Here is a 20,685-nt window from a genome sequence, read left to right as displayed (position 1 = left end):
GCCCACAGCCAGGCGCCAGGTCACATGGGTAGCGTGGTGCAGGCAACAACAGACAGTCACAACTTCCCTGGACCCCCCCTACCCAGCTGCCCACTGTGCCAGTGTGGCAGTGCCCGGCCATCTACGCAGTACGGCGACTCCACCTGCAGGCAACCCGTCCTGATCCCCACACAGATCTCCCCGTACCCATACAAGGTGCCAAAGTGCCCCATGCCATCCCGGACGCATGTACTAGTGCGCATCAAAGCTTCGTCAGCAGCCTCATATCATCAATTGGTCTCCGCCGCGTTGCTGGGCGCCCTGCCCCGGCACAATCCGTCGCCAACACGCTACAAAGTCACCGCAGCGGGCACACGACAGATGCCACAAGGCCCATCAGTCTGCAATGGCGCCGCCGCCTGCAAAACGTCGCAGGCGGGATTTGGTCGCCGACGGGGACCATGATGAAGACAAGAGAAAACCGCCCCCGTCCGCCACTACCCCCAAGAGGAACAACCTCAACTTCTACTTCTCGTCACCCGCCAAGGCTTCCAACACGGACAATGACAAGTCTCCCCCACAATCGCCGAGCCCCACCCGCAAGTCCTCTCGATCGGCGCGTGCACCTGTGACTACAACTCACGTCCAGGCCACTGGAGGTCGGAACCGACCAAGCAGCGCAGCTGCCGCTCAAAACAATGCAAAGAGCCCTGCCAAGAGCAGGAAGAACATCGAAGAGAAGGGGAAATCGGCAAATATCCAGGCGCTGTTCTCTAAGCAGAGTCAGAGGGCCGCGACAGGGGACGGAACAAACGGCGTGGCCAAGAAGGCTGACGCTCAGCCACTGGATATTCTGAGCGACCCCCTCTCAGATGACGAAGAAATCGAAGCACATCGAGCTGTTGGTTCGAGCCTTATTGGGAAGAGGGCGCACAAGAGAATTGGCGACGCTTTTAACTCTGGCATATCTTCCGGGTCCGGCGGCGTTGCTAGCCAGAGGTTCATGAAACCCCCACGGCTGAGCTCGGCTCCTTCAAGCGATGGCGAAGACAAGAGGCCCTGGTCAGAACGATTTGGCCCATTGAGTATGGATGAGCTTGTGGTACACAAAAAGAAGGTGGCTGACGTGCAAAAGTGGCTGGACGACGTGCTGAGCGGTCGTATGCGCCAGCGCCTGCTTGTCCTCAAGGGCTCGGCAGGCACAGGTAAGACCACTACTGTTCAGTTACTGGCGAAAGACCTCGGCTTCGAGATTCTAGAGTGGAGGAACCCCACACTGTCCGCCGCCAATACAGGAGGTGTCCAGTCCGCCGCGTCTCAGTTTGAAGAATTCATAGGACGGGGAGGTCGCTTCGGCCAACTGGACTTGGACGATGGCGACAAACCTGCCAATCAGCCAGCTAAGGCCCCCGCGGAGACGTCACAGGAGTCGCGGGTACATCAGAAACGAGTCATCCTGGTTGAAGAGTTCCCCAACACGTTCATGCGCTCCGGGACTGCCCTCACATCTTTCCGGAGAACAGTGATGCAGTACCTCGCCAACAGCACGCCTTCAATGACCGCCTTTGGGCAACGCGGGCCCTCTCAACCATCGATCCCAATCGTAATGATCATCTCTGAGACTCTTCTTACAACCACATCGGCATCTGCCGACAGTTTTACCGCACACCGCCTCCTTGGGCCCGAGATCCTTCGCCACCCCGGCACCGGGGTTATTGAGTACAATGATGTCGCGCCAACCCTGCTTGTCAAGGCCCTAGAGCTGATCGTGAAGAAGGAAGCGCGAATCTCCGGGCGACGCAGGACTCCAGGGCCGTTGGTTCTGAAGCGCCTGGCCGAGATCGGTGACGTCAGGAGTGCGATCTCATCGCTTGAATTCCTCTGTCTGAAAGGCGATGGCGACGGAGACTGGGGCTCAAGGGTTGCATTCACCAAGACCAAGAAGGCCAGCAGGGACCAGGTCTTGACAAAAGGAGAGCAAGAGAGCCTAGAATTAATTTCACAGCGAGAGGCGAGCCTGGGGATATTCCACGCGGTCGGCAAAGTCGTCTACAACAAGAGAGACGAGCAACCGTATGCAGCAGGATCGGAGGAGGCCCTAGCGGAACAGATGCCGCCGTATCAAGACCAGTTCTCGCGACCGAAGCGATCGCAGGTAGCGGTGGGTGCGTTGATTGACGAGACGGGAACAGACACCTCCACCTTCATCTCCGCACTACATGAGAACTACGCCTTGTCGTGCGAGCGCAGTGGCCCTTCCGACCCGTGCTCATCCATGGACTACGCCAACAAATGCGTTGAATATCTTTCCGAGAGCGATCTTCTCAATCCGTCCTGGGACATTTTCTTTGGCGGTAAGGGCTTCTCGAACATGGGGAGAGACCAGGGTAGCCATATCCTCCGGCAGGACGAGATGGCTTTTGAGGTGGCGGTTCGCGGGCTTCTGTTCTCTCTGCCATGTCCTGTCAAGCGGAAGAGCGCAACATCTGGCAGGGGCGGTGACGCTTTCAAGATGTATTACCCGACCAGCATAAAGCTGTGGCGAAACAAAGAGGAAGTAGAAGGTCTGGTTGATCTGTGGGCCACCAAGATGCTCAAGGGAGATGACCAGATGCCGGCATCTGCAGTGGTGCGAGACGGGAATCCGGGGCTCAGCAGTGGCGCCTCTGCCTTTCGCAAGGCCAAGGGCGGCAGCGTGGGTGACTGGGCCGGCAACCAGTCGGAGACAAAGAACGCGACGAGTCCGAAACCAGCGAAGAATGAACGCGAGGAAATGCGGAATCCCGGATCCCCGTTTTTGCTGTCGCTAGGAAGTTCGGCGCGTAAGGAGATGGTTCTCGAGAGGCTTCCATATATGGTACAAATCATGCGCAGCCGGCGCATTTCGTCCTGCTCGATGGACGTGCGCGACCTGGACAAGGTGGTGTCGTTCCAGGGGATAGGCCCCCCGGCGAACGCGGAATCGGACGCCGAGGTGGACGAAAGTGTGGGGCCGGCGGGCGAGGCCTGGGCGACGGACAGGCCCACGGAAGACGCATCACCGAGGAAGAGACGAGTGCCTGCAATAAGGACACGCGGCGAAGAGGGCGAGGGCTCGATGATCAGCAGCCTGCAGAACAAGCTAGTTCTCAGCGATGATGATATCGAGGACGACTGATCAATTTCTTTTCATTTTTTTTTTTTTTTTAGAAAAAAGACAACAACAAGAACCCAAAATCACGGTGGCCGCCGATTCACTTGTACCTCAGTGTTGCGTTCGGAATGGCGTTGGCGGGGGTGGGAAGGGGGGCAGAGAGACTTTTGTTTCTTTTTACTCTCACTCAACCACCCACCCACACCCTCTCTGTCTTGTTTTTCTGTGACCCTTCCAAGGGGCGATGTGCGGTAGCAGAAGACAATGCGGGGCTACGAACGAGCTCAATTGTAAGAGCCAAGAGGAGGTTAGTGGACACAATACTGACAACATCTTGTCCATCTTCAAGGCCGCGTGCATGGTAGAGGCCAGCCCCTGGCGAAGATGCAGGTCGGCGCATGCAACGGGCCTGGTCTGGGCTAGGCGAGCTACCCTACGAGGTTCCTCTATAGAGCGTGATCCTATAGTAGTGTCTCCCATATGAGGGGACGTCTTGTGGGGAGGAGATGGAGTGACTGCATAGCGGACAGCCGAGCAGAGCTCGTACATACTACGCTCTTGTTGCTATTGCACGCATGTGTGTAAGTACGTCCTTGGTATATACTGTGTGATGGCAGCCTGCCGTCTATTTTTACTCCACCATCCTGTCAGCCAGGGAGTGAAACAAGACGGACACGGAGCGGCCGTATAGAAGGCCGGGCCGGGTGGTCGTGGTCATTTTTAACAATTCTTTACTTTACTGTATCTTGGTCAGCCTCCTCGTCCTCCCGACGTCCACCTGCTCCACCCACTGCAGGTGCTGTTCCTGCAAGGCCATGCTCTCCATACACGGTGGTCTGCAAAACCTGGACTGAGAGAGAGGTGGGGTCGCTCGCGGGTAAGCTTCCCAAGCGCCGCGGGCGTCTCCATCCCTGCTGCGAGGGGCCAAAAACGTGGACAAGGTAGGGCGACGGGCCACCAGCTGGTCTGTGCGCAAAGTGAGTTGGGGCGGGCTAGGATGGCACAGGCCCCTTGACCCGCAAAGCGTCCCTTCCTCTCTTGCCCTCTTCTGTTGGCCCCTGCTGAGGTTTGCAGGTTGGGAGTTGGAGGTTGGAGGTTGGAGGCTGGAGGCTGGAGGCTGGAGGTTGGGGTTGGTGCTTGCAGGCCACTGGCCACTGGCCACTGGCTCTGTCCGGCGAGGGCTGCTGGGCCCTGCTGCGGCCTACTGGACTGGGCCGGGCAGTGCTTGTCGACCGTTTGGCTGGCTGGGTTGGATGATATGAGCTGAGTGCCTCCTCGTCTCCCTGCTCCCGCGGCTGCTATTCTGAGAAAAGGCTATCCGTCGATCGTCCCAACGTCCAATCCGAATCCAGGCCAACTACAACCCCCCTCCGAGCTCCCGGCCTTGACTTGCACCCGTGTGTCTTCGTCCTTTTCGTCCCCCCCCTTCTGTCATTTGCAGCATCTCGTCTAATACCGGCCGGTTTCCTATCCATTCCCTGCCCGCTCTCTCCTCAGACGCAGTTCTGACTCCTGTGTTCACGTCCCCGTCGTGCCGGGCCATTGTCTGTATACATAGTACCTCGACCTCGGACACGACAGCCACATAAATACCCCAGTCAAACTCCCACCTCCTGCCTGACGCATATGGGTATTTACTGCCGCTGCCAATACCATTGCCAACACCAATACCGACTCAAACCCCAGGTGTTGTGTAACTGGTCTGAAGTCGCAGCTCGGCCACAAACCGCCTCTTCAACTTGAAAGCCGAGCCCTGCCCCACCGCCCGCCCCCCCCACGGCGACGAGAGCTGGGTGGCCAACCCGACCGTCACAATGAGCCACGATCAGTACGTCGACGAAGACTTTCAGGACGGTGGCTACCCAAACCCCGAGCAGGCTTATGACGAGTCGAACGGCTTTGAAGACTCCTACGACGACCGCAATACACCCAACGATGCCGACGACCACGACCCCAATGCTTACAACAACCGGGACTATGACGACCCTCCACCTCAACACGGCGCGTATCCAGATGATACCCTTACGGGTGACTTCGACAGTCCCGGTCTCGATCAAGACTTCACCGGCGACCCGAGGCACATCTCCCAGGTCTATCAGGACGAGGCCGGCGACATCACTGACCACGACCCCATCGCGGAATACCTCAAGAGCAAGGACCCGGACTGGGACGTTCAGCCGCCCGAGACCAAAAATTTGCTAGACCTCCCTGAGGACATCCTCCGCCTGGTTGTCAAAGAGGCAAGTATACCCTCGCGGCTCTGTGCGGTATTCCTCCGTCCGGACCCGCAGCTCCGAGCTCCAGAGTCATGCTAACGGCGGGCGGTCGCAGATCACGCACACCAATGACCTTACCTCCCTGGCCCTGACCAATTCGACCCTTTATAAACTCGCAATCCCTCACATCTACTCACGGTTCGACATCGTCTGGCCCGATGCCCACGCCACCACCACCGAGGCCAAGAGCGTTGACGCCCTAACATACGGTCTGTCAACGCTCTGCCTGGGAAGCTCCTTCGCACGCACGACCACCCGGTTCCGCAATTACGGCGACCAGACCCCGGCGCCCATCAAGTTCGGAGACAACAACTATGCACAGCACACGCGCAAGTTCTCGCTTGGCAACGGACCCAACGACTGGGTTGCTGAATACATGATCAACAAGGAGAGTGGTAAGATGCTGGGCACCTTGGTGGCTCTGGCCGTCTCCAAGATGAAGAGTCTTGAGACTTTCATCTGGGACATGCCTACAGGCGTCCTGTCCGACATCTTCATCGCGCTAGGCTCCCTGCCGGATGAGGAAACCCGTGAGTGCATGCTAGAGCGCGTCTGGATCCGGTGGCATGACAACAACGACACTGGCGCGTCCCCTTCTTCCTCATCAAGCCCCGCTCCCGCTGCTCCTCAGGCAGCCGTCGTGCCAGCAGGTAGTACCCTCACGCCCATTGGTATAGCGCTCCCTTCAACTGCATCGCACCCGGCCCCAAGCCCACCCATTACCTACTCGGAAAATCAGGTTGAATACCCCACGTTCAGTGTCCTGCCCCCCCTCAAGAGCCTCACGGTGCTGGATGTGGATGAGCTGGCCTATCTCGACGAGATGGCCGTTCTGGTCGAGCGGTCCAAGCATATCCTCCAAGAGCTCAGGCTGGGTGTCTCCGCCAAGGCTGTCCACAAGGACTTTGTGCAGACTTGGGACAGTCCCGAGCTACAGCAGGTAGATCACAACGCGAGGTGGCCGGGGGAGAGCGCCATTGGAGAGAGGAGACTCGGCGGCATTCTGGGCGTTCTCATCGGGCGTGTATATGACATCCGGAGGAAGTTACCCAAGACGAAACCAAACCCACCCCTGCCCTTGCCTGAAAGCAGCCCCGGGCAGCAAGCTCTGTTGACAGGAGAGTCCGGCGCCCCAACTCTACCGGCTGGTGCTTCACCCCCGCCATTCTCAGGCGAGCCAAGCCCCGCAGCGGGGGCACCGTCTATCGACACGGAGATGAGTTCGAGGCGTTCTTCGGCCCTGAGGGTACCAGGCGGCTCAGGACCTGGCACCCCGGCGAGGAAGAGACTGGATGGAAGGCTCAGGCTGACGACCCTGGAGCTGGAGAGAGTGCCCCTCTCCATGCAGGTCTGCAGCAAGGCATTTGACTGGACCGTGCTGGCCAGTCTGACGATCCTTGATTGCGCCCAGCATGAGAACCTGTGGAAACTGCTGAAGAAGCAATTCGAGCCCAGGCCTCTGGAGTCCGGGTTCGGGATCTCTCCGACTTCGAGCAAGCCGGTGCCCAACGGTCCATTGGAATACCAGTTGGGCCTAAAGAGTATCCACACGGATCAGACATCCCCGTCCCTCATTGCCTTTATAAAGGAGACCTTGGCTCCAAATTCCCTGGAGTGCCTGTTCCTGCAAGACCGGAGGCGTGGCACCGCTGCCAGCGCCCCTCCCCAGGTCACAATCGATTCGATCTTCAAGGGGGCCATCAAGCGGCACCGGAATAGCCTGAAGAAGCTCCTTCTTGACAGCTCGAACAAGGTTACGTCGCCAGGGGCCAACTCTGCCGAGACCATGAGGTGGCGGTCCTGGTGCCTGACCAGCGACCTGCTGCAGTATGTGACCAGTGGGCGGATGAGGAGGCTAAAGGAGCTCTCTGTCTCCATCGACTATAAGGACTGGGTAATCTTTATCTTGTTTATCACTTGGCTATAGGGGTCCTTGATAACTAACAGCAGACTTAGCACACATTCCTGCAACGCCTGCCTCACATGACCCAGCTTCGGTCGCTCCATATCCCATACATGGCGGATCACGTCATGGGCAACTTCGAGCCCAAGGAGTTGGTGATGCAGGTGGCAGACATCATCACACTTTGCCCGGAGATCCAGCTCTGCTATGTGGGCATATCGACCAAGTGCTTTGAGATCATGGAGCAGCGTGCATCTGATGTCACAGGCTCGGGCCTCCTGAATGGCAACGGTGGGGCGGCCAACTCAGGGAGCGGTAACGTTTCGAACATGGGACAATCGCCGGCAGAGGTTGACGAGGCCACCGACGAGGACGAAAACGACACAGAAGACAATTCTGACGACGCGGATGACTCAGACGAGGAGGGCACGCCCACAAGCCCGACAGACCCGGACGAGACCCAGTCTGAGGAACACCACAGCGACGAAGACTCAGACGACGACGATTCGTTTGTGGAACCAGCGGCCAAGACGCGACTGCGCCTGAGGGAGATTCTTTTTTACGACGACAAGGTGGCCATCTTCAAGGCCAGGCACGGGCGACTTTAGGTAACTGTATACCAACCAGGTGAGTCCGAGTAGGTAAGTCATGAGGGGGTCGAGGGGGGCGAGAGAGTCAGCATGGGTGGTTTTGTATGAGAGGCGTTTAGGTCAACGTTGTTTTACAGACGGCCAGGTTGATGTGCGCATCAAGCAAGCAGGCAAGCAAGCATGGAGGCCATTATTGGGGCACCCTCCTGCTGGCTGTGGCGAGACAAATAGGATATGCATGATAACGGAAAGGTTAGACGAAGAATTTGCGGATAACATGGCATGGACCTGCGAGGTAGGGGCCTAATGATGATGCGAACCGGGGGCTCAGGTGCCATCAAAGGGAGCACTGTGGGGACAGGATACGATTCAAGCTCACCTGCAGCAGCCATGATTAATTTGTATATTATTCTGGAGTGCTAGTCACGGTGAAAGGGACGAACAAGATACTTGAAGCCACATGCACCCTCATGTTCTGGGCAAGAGCAGCAAGCATGTAAGTGATTCGAGCAGATCAGGAACTTGTGGGGTCAGCGGCCTCCGCTGGCGCTGGCGTGCAGGAGTGCATCCCAAGCCCCAGTAGGGCTAGGCTAGGTACCTAGGTGCCTAGGTATCTGGCTTAGCGTAGATGAGTTGGAGGTACACTCCTATAAAAGCCCCCACCCCTGCTGGGGAGGTGGGGCTTACCCCAGCTTCAAGAGCCAACGTTCAATTGCTCCGTCGGCAACCTCCACCCTAGGACGCGCCCCCGTGTGCCTCGGCACACAGACACGGCGGAGCCGGCGGGCTGGGCCGTTTCTCTCACCCTCACCCTCACCCTCACCCTCACTCTCTCCATATCTGTCTCTCCAACGTGCTCTCTGTGGTTTGCAAACAGTCCCCCCCACACACACCTAAGCAAACACACTCAGACTTGTTCACTCGCTCACTCGGCCCCGACATGGCCGGGCCGGTCCGCCAGCCCATTGACGTCGCCGCCCTCGAGGCTTACATCTCGCGGGCGGTGCCCGACATCACACCGCCCCTGGATGTCAAGCAGTTTGGATACGGCCAGAGCAACCCGACCTACCTGCTCACCTCCAGGCCCACCGGCCAGCGCTTCGTCCTGCGCAAGAAACCCCCCGGGAAGCTGGTGTCCAAGACGGCGCACAAGGTCGAGCGTGAGTACCGCATCATCCACGCCCTGCGCGACACCGACGTCCCCGCCCCGAGGGCATACATCCTGTGCGAGGATCCTGCCGTCATCGGCACCCCCTTCTACATCATGGAGTTCCTTGACGGCCGCATCATTGAGGACCCCTCCATCCCCGGCGTCTCCCCACAACAACGCTCTGAGATGTGGTCCGACGCCATCCGCACCCTGGCCAAGCTTCACACCGTCGACCCCGCCCGCCTCGGGCTCGGCGACTTCGGGAGGCCCGACGGCTTTTACAACCGTCAGGTCAAGACCTGGAGAACCATCTGCGAGGCCCAGGCCGCCGTCACCGACCTCGACAACGGCCTCAAGGTCGGCCACCTGCCGCACTTTGCAGAAATGACCACATTCTTCGAGAACCCCGCCAGCCAGCCGACTGACAGGGGCACGCTGATCCACGGCGACTACAAGATCGACAACCTCGTCTTCCATAAGACGGAGCCGAGGGTCATAGGGATCCTGGAGTCAGTACTCCCCCCCCCCAACACACTCTCCCCTTGTCGAATCCCCGGCCCTCCGTACCTTGTCCGTAAGGGCGACACTCGCTGACAACACGAACCCGCCCGCCCGTCCTACAGCTGGGAGATGTCCACCATTGGCCACCCGCTCTCTGATCTTGCCAATGCTCTCATGCCCTTCTCGTCGGCCCGCACTGTGAATGGGCCACCCGAGAATAGGATCCCGCATGCCCAAGCCGCCTTCCTGCCCGGCGCCACCCCGGGCCTCCCGGACCCAAAACAGCTCGCTTCTACCTACGCGACCGCCGCCGGGCTCGGCAGTGGCAGGTGGGACGGCATGGAGCAGGAGCTCAAGTGGACACTGGCTTTTGCCACTTTTCGCCTCAGCGCCATATGCCAGGGAATCGCTGCCCGCGCTGCCGTCAGGCAGGCCAGCAGCACAAACGCCCAGATGCTCGGCAACGCGAGGGGCCCAGTCGCGGAGCTCGCCTGGACCTTGGTCCAAGAGTTTGACGAACAACAGGCCGGGGAGGAAGGGCCCAGGGCGAAGGTCCCAATTGCGCGACTGTAACAGCGGGAGCTCAAACAGCCAACGAGAGATTTTATGCCATATCCCCGGGCTACCAAATGAAATCAGTCTTTGAAAACACAGCCATCCCAACCCCAAATATATATATATATATATAAACATAAAAAATAAAAATAAAAATAAAAATATAGTAAATAAGTAAATAACAGAGTAACGACGCTCCGGCTCATCTTTGCAGAGAGAACTTGGCCTAGACTGGTGTGTGACCTCCCCCCCCCCTTCTTCGCGATAGGTGGAGACGTGTGTTCTGGCGTGGCACTTACCTGGCATGCCTTCAAGAGTAAGAGCGGAAGGTTAAGAGACGACCTTGTGACTCCCCGCTGCCTTGAATCTTCCGACACCATCCAAGTCAATTTGTCAGGTAGCCTGGTCAGGCCCTGCCTTTTACTCTGCGTATTAGTCCACACTACCTCAGACTTCCAGCAACACGGCTGCAGTCTGAAAATTAAGCAGAACAAGAAAGAATGCCAGAGCACTCTGTATGCCTCTGTAGCACGCAGTCATCCTGGAGATAAGCCTGCGGGGGCGCTGACCAACAAGTTGCACTTTCAATGGGAAATTCTTCTCGGGTAACCTCCCAGGGGACATCAGGTATTACCACGGCTTGCAGATCCGCGACATCAAAGGGGAACATCGCCAATGGCAAATGACAATGATTGTACAGCTTTTGTTTCACCGCCAACGGATCTCTCATCACCCGGTTTGGCGGGTTCCCTGCGTGGGTGCAGCCTACTTGCAACGGGTGTTAGCTATTAGCCCACGTAAGAGGTTGTGCTACATCGATGCTGTGGCTGCATGGTGCGAATTGACGCGTAGTGTAAATTGACTAGATGAGAGGCAAGTAGTCCACAGGGCTTTAACAGCGACGTTTTTGTGAGACTGGTAATATTTTATACAGTAACTCTACCAACAATATTTCAGCACCCAGTAAACTTGACGTATAGCATTTATATGATTTAAATGTGCGGCTATGTTGCTGTCACACTGTCCGTGATGAGACCCTATGTATCCGCCATGGATGTCCCCATCGTCAGTTTGTGCGTACCCACAGTGTTGGATCTAAAGCCGGTGCAACGCCGTTGGCTTACACGTACCATGAAGCAATATGGAGAAGAGAGGAAGGGCCCACCGGAAAGCTGCTGGTGGACCTGGTACAGGCTTGGTCATGACAGCGAGCGGGATGCCCCCAAGTCCACCCCCCCCCCTATTTGCCAATGCAACACCCCATCAAATCTCCGCAGCTTCCCGTCCATCACTGTTTGGGCCGCGGGGATGACAGGCCTATTACAACCGGGACACCGCACACATCCCCTAGTTCGTCAGGCCTGCGTTGTGCGAAAGTGCAGATCAGCCTCTGGCTCGCGGGCAAGGCGTGCTCCCAGCGGGCATCACCCCAATAGTACCTGGACTCGGCCGGAATGTACAGCTCCCCATCGGCACCAGGGATTCCGCCCTGTTCCTCAAGCTCCATCAACGCCTTGGCGCCCCGGTAGGTCGCGACCGTGTCCCAGCCGTTCTCGCGCCACCATATCCGCGCGAGTATGCTCATGGCCCTGCGTCGGATCGGGCCGAGCCGACACCGGGTGACAACAAACCCCAGCACCGACACAACCCCAAAGCCCTCGAATGTATAACCTGTGTACGGGGCTGGCGAGTAGTGTCCGGTTGTGCGCTGGTCATTCGTATCGTCCCCGCCCTCGGCGAGGCCAAGCCCCAGGATCTCGGCGCAGCTTTGGACAAGGCTCTCGAACCTGGCAGTGTGGTGGTCGAAACCCATTCGAGTACGGTCCAAGCCTTCCGAGGCCCAGACGAAGATTGTCTCGTATTGCAGGCGGATTAGTTTCAGGCCGCGCATGTAGGCCTGGTCCAAGTCCGGCGCAGGGCGCAAGCCATATATGAACTGTTGCCAGCGGAGGAGACGGGCCAGCAGGTCAGCCTGCTCCGCACATGCTCTCGCGTAAATCCCAGGTGCTATGCTATGCTTAGTGTAGTCAGTATGGCGCAGCCAGACCAGACAGCGGGAGGTGAAGGAAGCCCAGACGGCGAGGATGGGCTCCAGCGAAGACGCTGTCACGGGCCGCTCGCCGGCATCTGGAGGAGGGCTGGAGTCGAGGAACCTAGCACGAGTTAGTCGGCCGAATTTTCAGGACACGAGAGGATGGCACTGACATGTTACTCGGCATGGCAAGCACATTGCCCTTCTGAGACTGATATAGTGGGTTATGGCCGCAAAGCACTATGGGATTGATAGTCAGAGTCAGCCCCGGAAGCCGAGTGGAGGCGTTGGCCGGTGAGAGCAAGAGCACAAGACGAGGGTGCCGCAGGCTGACCGTCTCACGACCGGCGGCCAGCGCCGGAAATCGAGAGGGGCCTTACTGTAGACCTGAAGCATGAGGCAGGTCAGTGACTCCATTTCTTGATTTACGACAGGGGCTTTGGAGGCCCGGCGGATGTGTCTCCCCAAGAGGCTGAGGCCAGACAGCAGTGCGTCGGCGGCGTGGTTGTCGCCCTGGAGCATGGCGAATGCCACGAGTAAGGGCGTGACAATAAAGACGGACCGGGAGGACCGGGAGGGGGGGCCGTCGACGCCGTCGGCGATCATGGCACGAAACAGAGCCAGGGCTCTTGTGTGATGGCCAACGGCAGCGCTGCCGTGGAAGCTCAGTCGGGCGTGGGCATGGCCGGGAGGCACCAGAGGATACGAGGCGGCACCCAGGGCAAGAATGGCGTGGCGAGTGCAAGGGTCGGTGAGAGAGTGGCAGAGGACGGTGTGGGACCAGAAGGAGGAAGGCAGATAGCCGGACAGGTCGGCGACGGCGTGGGAGCGGAAGAAGTCGAAGTACAGGACATCATCCCCATGGAGGCGGACCGGGGCCAGGGACCTCCCGACGGTGATTGCGAGGGCGGCTGGCTGGCCAGGATGCTGGCGTGGAAGAAGCCTCCGTGTGACGGGCTCGGGCCTGGGCGGCCTCTGCTGGCTGCGAAGGGGATTGTAGCCTCTGCACACGTGCCCGGCCTGGGCACAGCGCAGACAGGCTGGCTTGGCCTCGTCGCACTTGACGTGGCGCTCCTTGCAAGTGATGCACCCAGTGCGCACCTTGGACGTGCATGCCCTCTTGCGTGTCATGTCCTGTGTAGAGGCAGGGCGTGTGACACGGGCCGAGAGCTTGACAGCCGCAGCGGGTGCCATCAGCTCGCAACAGGTCGGCCAGTCAGTCACGTGGAGGAGGCACGGCAGCTTACATACTTGAGTAAGTACCTAGGTATGTACATGCCTACCTAAGATAGGTAGGTACCTACCTGCCTAGGTACCTAGCTTGCCTAGGTGAGCTTGGGCGATGAGGCCGTACCCAGCCAGGGCGGTGGGGCCACAACGCGACGACGACGACGACGACGACGACGAGCATGATGAGATCACAGGGGCCCACTAAAAACATTCTGCCGTCCGCCATCGTCTCATTGTTCCAAAACTTGCCGGGCACATCAGCCCACACACAGCATTGGTTGGTTGCCTTGGGCTGTTTTGATTTTTGTCTATTTTCTTTTTCTTTTTTCTTTTTTTATATCTTCTCGGCCGCCCGCCCATCCTGTCCCCCTGCCTTGCTTCTGTCTGCACTGCCAGTGCCTCCGGCTCTTTTGCCCAAACATGAAGCGCAAGGCGGCATCGCAGCCAGGTCCCAACAGGGCATCCTCCAAGCGCCCAAAGACCTGTAAGTCAGACTCTACCTACCTCTGCCTCGCCTTGGACTCCTCAACCGCTGACCCGCGCCAACCCGTGACCCCCAGCCCTTCCAGAGCCTGCAGCAAAGGCTCGCTTCCGCCAAGGCCTCTTCGACCGTCAGGTCCTGGACGCCTACACAAAGGCCTACGCCGCATCCTCGCCCTACAAGCACAGCGTCATCAACTCCCTGGTCGACGATTCCTTACTCCGCAGCGTCCGCAACGAGATCCGTGACAACGTCAGCTTCACCCCCAAGGAGACCGACATCTACAAGATCCACCAGTCCGGCGACCTGGCCAACCTCGATGGCCTGGACGACGACGCCCTCTCCAAGCTTCCCAGCCTCCTCTCCCTGCGCGACGCCATATACTCCGAGGCCTTCCGCAGCTATGTCTCCCACATCACAGGCTGCGGGCCCCTGAGCGGCCGCAAGACCGACATGGCCATCAACGTCTACACTCCCGGCTGCTATCTTCTCTGCCACGACGACGTCATTGGCAGCCGCAAGGTCAGCTACATCCTGTACCTCACCGACCCGGACCAGCCGTGGCAGCCCGAGTGGGGCGGTGCCCTCCGTCTGTTCCCAGTCTTTGACCGCAGGGGCAAGGGCGGCGCCGTTGCCAAGACCCCCGGCCCTGACGTCGTCAAGGTCATCCCCCCGGCCTGGAATCAGCTGAGCTTCTTCGCGGTCCAGCCCGGCGAGAGCTTCCACGACGTCGAGGAGGTCTATCACCCCGACTCCAAGCTCCACTTGGAATCCCAGGGCGCCCGTGTGCGCATGGCCATCAGCGGCTGGTTCCACATCCCCCAGGTCGGCGAGGAAGGCTACGTCGAGGGCGCCGAGGAGGCCCAGGTCAAGAACAGCGGCCTGATGCAGCTGCAGGGCAACCCTGACCAGCACGACGAGCCACAGCCCAGGCCTGTCCCCGCCGGGCAGGCCAAGACCTTCGACGACTTTGAAGAGTCCGACATCGAGTTCCTGCTCCGGTTCCTCCACCCCACCTATCTGACCCCAGACACCCTGGAGCAGATGCAGGAGCACTTTGACGAGAACTCGAGCATCACCCTGCCCAACATCCTGGGCAACAAGTTTGCGGCCAGGCTAAAAGACTACGTCGTCAGCAAGGAGGCCGAGGGGCTGCCCGAGGCAAGCGACGCGGTTGAGGGCCAGACACCGTGGAGGGTCGCCAAGCCACCCCATAAGCACCGCTTCCTGTATATGCAGCCGGGGCAGGGCGGCAGGGACAAGGACTCTCCTGTCCGGGAGCTGCTTGATGAGCTCCTCCCCAGCCCTCAGTTCAGGGCCTGGTTGTCCATGGCTACCAATTGCACCATTGAGAGCTCCGATATTCTTGCCCGCCGCTTCCGCCGCGGTCTGGACTACACGCTCGCCACCGGTCATGTGGGTAAGCCCCGATTGGAGCTCAATCTTGGCTTCACCCCGACCTCCGGCTGGGGCGATGAGGATGATGATGGAGGGGAGCACGAGGTCGAAGACCACGACAAGAGCAAGGCATCAGATGGGAGCAGCTCGGAGCCCAGGACAAAGGGCAAGGCGGCCAAGGCCAAGGCCAGGCCCAGGGGGCTGGTGGTCCCCGAGGAGCCCGAGGAGCAGGAGCTGCCCGAGGAGGTGGGCGGCCACGAGGTCTACATGGCGGGCGATGACGGCGACGACGAGGACGCTGCGATCTACAAGTCATCTGCTGACGATGACAATATCTTGTTTTTCCAGGCAGCGGCTTGGAACAAGTTGACCATCGTGCTGCGTGACAGTGGAACGCTACGGTTTGTCAAGTACGTCAGCAGGAAGGCCAAGGGGGACCGGTGGGATGTCAGCGCTTCTTACGACATTGAAGAGCAAGAGGACGAGGACGAGGACGGCGACCGGCCTTCAAATGGAGTCTCGCCGGATGATGAGTCAGAGGAAGAATTCCAGGGCTTTTCGGATCACAACGGTGATTCCGAATCCGAGTGATGTACAATGGAGAACGTTGTCCGTTGGTCGCGTCTCCGAGTCATGGGAATGGTTGAGCAGTGGCAAAAGATCACGCACGAGGAAATGAATAAGTGCACGCGTCTGTCTCGTATCCGGCCTTTTCAACTCGCGGCCAACAATCAACCGTACCCCCATATGCAAAACAGGACTTGAATTTAGCAACCTTTAGGAACCGCCGATCGGGTCGGAGACAGGTCACGGTTCTATTTTCTTGTTGTGTTTTCTTTTGTCTCTCTCTCCCAAAACGACGTGGGGCGAACGGGGAAATTGGGCCGAGGAGCCCTGGGGGACGTGAGTTGCTCTCTGGCCGATGGCGGGTGAAGTGTCCAATTGCCATCCTATGTTGTGAATTTGATTGAATACCAGATTTGAAAACAATCTGATAGGGCACAGAAGCCTAGGCAGTCACAGTTGTGCTGATGCGCGTTTCATGTTTCTCTTGCTGCCGTGATGATTCCCGGGCACCAATCCCGCCAGGAACCGCCTTCTGGCACCAGATTTCATTTATTGCCTTATCCTGCTCTGTGAGGATACTTTCGCGTGCTTGGGTTTCCTCGGCCACAAGGTAGCCGCAACACCACCTGGACTTGGACTATCGCCAAGTGAGCCACACACACTAAAAAAGTTCGTCGATTTTCAGAGGCCGCTGCGGCTTGCCACTCCACATGGTCATCTTTGAGGACGACATCATCCCATGGGACTCTAGCTTCCCACTCGAGGCCGAGCCCACGGGAGGTCAAGATTAAGCGCTGCCCCATGGAGATTCTGTGACCACGTGGCGGGCACCCAGGCGAAATTCGTGGTCATTGGGGTGATAGCACCTAGACCACCATCCTGGGTCATTATAGATGATTCTATCCCATGACATGCTGTCCTATAGGTGATTCCGCGGTGATCAACCTGTAGGAGAACAGGTTTTGAATACTATTCGGGTAGAGTAGTACTCGCTTTGCCCAGGTGCTCGCTACGCGGCAACAGCATCTGCCCCCCCACCCTCCCAGGATGACCTATAAAAGAATGTCCTGCTATCTTACGGGGCATATGAGACAACACAACGGAAGTAAATGAGCCATAGGGGATGCGGTATGTCTTCATAGTGTATGCAATAACGAGGTTCTGTGGTCTTTTACATGTGCACCTGAACAAAGCTCGCACATATGGATGGATTGTTCGATTTGGCATGGCATGTCTGTGTTGGCGGGACAGGTCGTTGAGAGCGAAGCATGTACTTGGGCGGTTGACAAGGCATGCTCATGGTAAGAAGCGTGCCGTGCATTAATGAGTCACCCAAGCAGTGTTGGGTAGGGGGGTCCACACCAAGGATTCACAGGAACATGTGCCATGATTAGCAAAATGCACCAATCCTTCATGGTCACTGATGCAAAAAGTCCGGGACTTCGAGGACGGACAGGATTGGCGATTCGATTACCTAGGTACTCACTCCAAGACATGCCGGTAGGAATGGCCGGATGGGCAGGCCATACCGTCCTGTTGCTTAGAAACTGATGCTTGGTGGACTGGACGTTCCGATGCCATCCACCCGTATTGGCTCCCCCTATTATTTCTCGTGCCCATCCGTAGCCCAGTCTTGGCCCCAGAGATTTGCTCCTTGATGTTTGCGAACCTGGTAGCTTCCTTATCCGATTTGGACACTCAGCCCGAACCCGCCACAGGCACGCTGATGCTCTGCATCGGGTGGAAATCGATCGCCGACGAGGCTGGTCTTGCCACTCACGCCCGCACGTTGGCCGCCCGTTTCTGTAGGAAATTGCTGTGCACTACCTCGGCGAAATCGCGAGCCCAGCAGACGAGCTCGTCCTTGTACTGGGAGACATGAGGGACACTGTATCTAAACGTTGTTTGTAGCACGTGAAGGAGGTCGCTTCCCATGACTGCCTTGCTACTGGGATCCGAGGTCATGTTGCCGGGTGGTTGTACTGTCTCGGCCCTTGGAGAGATCACAATGCCGCCAAACTCAAGAAGGCATTCGAGATCGGTAGTCGAGTCACCAAAGTAGACAATCTCAGGCGGGATGTTTGTGCTGGCCCCGTGATGCTGCCGTCGGAGGCATCGCAGAGCCGACAACTTGTCCGAGCCAACAGTCAGGACGCTGGGCCATGCAGCCGCGGCGATGTCAGCAGACGCAGCTGGGACAGCCATGATGGAGCCGTCGACCGGGTTTGTCTCGTTCGCAAAGACGGGCAAGGTGCCCACTCGGGTCAAGACGCCCCTGATGTACGTAGCAGACCAATTCACCGAGAGCACCTTCGTGCTGTGCATCTTCTCAGCAGACCGGGCCCGGGAATCAGCAGGCGCATTACTAAGGGCAGGGCATACGACCGGGCCTGACGGCCACGGCTGGGGACGCGCTCACCGAAGAAGGGCCGCGTGCGAGATCAATGAGCTCGGAGAAGCCATTGCGGAGTTTGATGATCTGTTTCTCTACGTGCTCCTGGCCGCAGCGGTAAAGGTGTTGGAGCGGGACGCCACGAAACAACCCGGCGTCTTGTACTCGCAACAGCGAGGCCTGTTCGATGCGGCGGCGTTGGCCATTTGAGAACTGGGCCTTGGCGACTTGTAGAGACGACGGGTGATGATGACCCAGGACGGTAGAGTCCAGAATCCCGTGGTAGGAATCAAGTTCGGCCAGGTATGACCTGACAATGTGATGCCAGGCATCAGTCAAGGATGCAAAAGTCTCGGTGGGGGACAAGGCTTTGTGGTGACTCAGGGCGGCGTCAACGACAGACGCAATGCTGTCGGCCTCCGTGATTGTGCCGTCGAAGTCAAAAATCAGCTCCAATGCCATGTTGGAGTTGCCCGGGACTGGTGGCTGCGAACGTGGGCGGTGATCCATCCTGGTGAGGCAGGTGAATTACAACGAGCTCGACGTCACCGTCCACTGCCCAAGACCAACTCACCCAAGGGTGCTGACAGACAGTCCACCCTCCCCTTACCCAGGGTCGTCACGCCCTTTTCCGACTCCAAGAAACACGCCTCCCCCCACCTCCTCGCCCGCGATCCCTCCGCCTTGGAGTTTGAACTTTTCAGGTCAAATCTTCAGTTTTTGTTTCTTACACAAACACACACACACACACACACACACACACACAGAGAGAGAGAGAGAGAGACAGAAACACAGAAACGGCTTGTCCACTGCCCCAGGTCGAGGGAAGTCACCGTCAAAGAGGAGACCCGCGAGCAGCAATGTGTAAGGTTGCGATGTTCAAGTCGCCCAGGTGCAAGTGCAAGTGGCTTCAGATCAGCGAGTTGTGCGCTCCCAACGCCGGGTTCAGCCAATGCCCTCATCTTGGCAATGGGGACGCCATGTTACCCCCCGACGAATACGAAAGCTACCAGTGCCCTTTGCACATTTATTCAGGGTGCTATGACCGGAACTACACGCGCATGGTCATCAGGGAGAGGCGTGGCATCAGGTTTGGGAGCGGTCCCAGCAGGCGCGATCCCGGGTTTGAGGTGGCATGTGTTCTGATGTGACAAGATGGGGGCAAATGGCACAGCCACCATGGCCCTCGCAAGGTGTGTGACGGCGAGGAATTCGATCTGACCAACAATTTCCAAGATTTATGAGGCCTCACCGCCACCTAATGCGCCTCCCAACTTGAACGCTCTGGGCCTCGCTCTGGGCCTCGCTCTGGGCCTCGCTCTGGGACCTACAACTGGCTGGGTGACGGCATCTCTCATGTCTCATTCAGAGCCTCCCAGACTTGGACTGGACTGATTTGCGCAGTACCGAGATGACCTCGGAGGGGTCCTTGGCTCCGAAAACAGCGCTTCCTGCCACGATGACATTTGCGCCGGCGTCGGCAGCCTGGTCGATGGTGGCCGGCCCCAGTCCGCCGTCGACCTCGATGTTCAGCTCAGGGTACCTCTTTCTGAGCTCCTGGACCTTTGGCAGCTCGCTGGCCATGAACTTCTGGCCACCGAACCCGGGCTCGACCGTCATAACCAGCACCATCTGCGACGACATCAGCTTCATCACCCCCGCCCCAACGTCCCAACGTGGCCGTGGCCGTGGCTACCGGCGATCCGGGTGTGTGCACTCACGTCTGGCCTCTCCTTGGCGTCTGGGTTGTCCAGGATGTCCCACAGCACGTCAACGCCCGTCTTTGGCTTGATGGCAATGCCGGCCAGCAGGCCGCAGTCGTGGATGTAACGGATCAGCTCCTTGGGGCTTGTCTTTAGCTCGCTCTCGGCCGAGGGGGTCTCCGCGGCGGTAGAGAAGGCGGCCTCGTAGTGGAAGCAGTACAAATCACAGCCAGCATTCTTGAACTCGTTGACCCATCGCTTCGGCTCTGCGATCATCATGTGACAGTCAAAGGTGCCCCGGCCGTGGGCGGTGGTGGGCTTGTCGACATGGGGGCGGATCTTGGCCACGACAGGGGCGCCAAAGGTGATGTTTGGCACAAAGTGGCCATCCCTGGACCGGGCTGGCATCAGCGACAGGCGGAGGAGAGGGAAGGGGCTCGGGGAGACCTCACATGATGTCGACATGAAGCCAGTCCGCGCCCTGTTCCATTGTCCTTGCACAGTCCGCCCCGAGCCTCGCAAAGTCTGCGGACAGGATGGATGGGGCAATGATGGCGTTGGGAGCCATTGTGATGGATACCTACCGAGTAGGTAGGTGGGCAAAGAACTGATCTGGGCAAGCGGCGCCGGTGATGGGCGTTGAAGGTATGCGAGCACTTGCCCAGGCATCCGTAGAACCCACGGCCCCAGACAGAGTTTCAAGCTCACCACATCTGGCGGGGGCCAGTGCCGTGACGTCGGTGGGTCCATTGGGTACCTTAGCAACTTAGGTACCTTGGTACCCGGGTACGTACT

The 20,685-nt window shown here is 58.5% G+C and overlaps 8 protein-coding genes across 8 annotated transcripts; 5 read left to right on the top strand and 3 right to left on the bottom strand.

Annotated features, from left to right (window-relative positions):
* Window positions 1–114: 114 nt before the first annotated feature.
* KVR01_011059 (uncharacterized protein) lies at window positions 115–3,136 on the top strand (the record flags this gene model as incomplete). Its single annotated transcript, XM_044786133.1, has 2 exons — window positions 115–1,064; window positions 1,115–3,136. The coding sequence occupies exon 2, from the start codon at window positions 1,142–1,144 to the stop codon at window positions 3,134–3,136; it is 1,995 nt and encodes a 664-aa protein (XP_044640206.1). The 5' UTR covers window positions 115–1,064; window positions 1,115–1,141.
* A 1,057-nt stretch (window positions 3,137–4,193) lies between these two features.
* Window positions 4,194–8,352, top strand: KVR01_010983 (uncharacterized protein). The gene is made up of 3 exons (XM_044785233.1): window positions 4,194–5,352; window positions 5,444–7,282; window positions 7,345–8,352. The coding sequence occupies exons 1-3, from the start codon at window positions 4,927–4,929 to the stop codon at window positions 7,897–7,899; spliced, it is 2,820 nt and encodes a 939-aa protein (XP_044640130.1). The 5' UTR covers window positions 4,194–4,926; the 3' UTR covers window positions 7,900–8,352.
* Window positions 8,353–8,591: 239 nt separating this feature from the next.
* On the top strand, window positions 8,592–10,199 carry KVR01_010805 (uncharacterized protein). The gene is made up of 2 exons (XM_044790306.1): window positions 8,592–9,540; window positions 9,655–10,199. The coding sequence occupies exons 1-2, from the start codon at window positions 8,822–8,824 to the stop codon at window positions 10,103–10,105; spliced, it is 1,170 nt and encodes a 389-aa protein (XP_044639952.1). The 5' UTR covers window positions 8,592–8,821; the 3' UTR covers window positions 10,106–10,199.
* Window positions 10,200–10,970: 771 nt separating this feature from the next.
* Window positions 10,971–13,373, bottom strand: KVR01_010968 (uncharacterized protein). Its single transcript, XM_044782968.1, has 4 exons — window positions 12,500–13,373; window positions 12,293–12,359; window positions 11,218–12,240; window positions 10,971–11,124 (listed from the first exon to the last, which is right to left on the bottom strand). Exons 1-3 carry the CDS (start codon window positions 13,311–13,313, stop codon window positions 11,376–11,378), a joined length of 1,746 nt encoding a protein of 581 aa, XP_044640115.1. The 5' UTR covers window positions 13,314–13,373; the 3' UTR covers window positions 10,971–11,124; window positions 11,218–11,375.
* A 114-nt stretch (window positions 13,374–13,487) lies between these two features.
* On the top strand, window positions 13,488–16,266 carry KVR01_010849 (oxidative DNA demethylase). The gene is made up of 2 exons (XM_044784752.1): window positions 13,488–13,833; window positions 13,910–16,266. Exons 1-2 carry the CDS (start codon window positions 13,770–13,772, stop codon window positions 15,817–15,819), a joined length of 1,974 nt encoding a protein of 657 aa, XP_044639996.1. The 5' UTR covers window positions 13,488–13,769; the 3' UTR covers window positions 15,820–16,266.
* A 742-nt stretch (window positions 16,267–17,008) lies between these two features.
* On the bottom strand, window positions 17,009–18,946 carry KVR01_010998 (uncharacterized protein). Its single transcript, XM_044787788.1, has 2 exons — window positions 18,215–18,946; window positions 17,009–18,120 (listed from the first exon to the last, which is right to left on the bottom strand). The coding sequence occupies exons 1-2, from the start codon at window positions 18,695–18,697 to the stop codon at window positions 17,572–17,574; spliced, it is 1,032 nt and encodes a 343-aa protein (XP_044640145.1). The 5' UTR covers window positions 18,698–18,946; the 3' UTR covers window positions 17,009–17,571.
* A 101-nt stretch (window positions 18,947–19,047) lies between these two features.
* On the top strand, window positions 19,048–19,338 carry KVR01_010858 (uncharacterized protein; the record flags this gene model as incomplete). Its single annotated transcript, XM_044785864.1, has 1 exon — window positions 19,048–19,338. The coding sequence occupies one exon, from the start codon at window positions 19,048–19,050 to the stop codon at window positions 19,336–19,338; it is 291 nt and encodes a 96-aa protein (XP_044640005.1).
* Window positions 19,339–19,552: 214 nt separating this feature from the next.
* Window positions 19,553–20,458, bottom strand: KVR01_010865 (ribulose-phosphate 3-epimerase RPE1; the record flags this gene model as incomplete). The annotated part of the gene is made up of 3 exons (XM_044788858.1): window positions 19,553–19,819; window positions 19,909–20,281; window positions 20,343–20,458. 3 exons carry the CDS (start codon window positions 20,456–20,458, stop codon window positions 19,553–19,555), a joined length of 756 nt encoding a protein of 251 aa, XP_044640012.1.
* Between the last annotated feature and the right edge of the window lie 227 nt (window positions 20,459–20,685).

This window comes from Diaporthe batatas (genome assembly GCF_019321695.1).
Source record: "Diaporthe batatas strain CRI 302-4 chromosome Unknown Contig00014, whole genome shotgun sequence".
Taxonomy (NCBI): domain Eukaryota; kingdom Fungi; phylum Ascomycota; class Sordariomycetes; order Diaporthales; family Diaporthaceae; genus Diaporthe; species Diaporthe batatas.
Note: the sequence above shows the minus strand (reverse complement) of the source record. Positions and strands in the feature narration are given on the sequence as shown.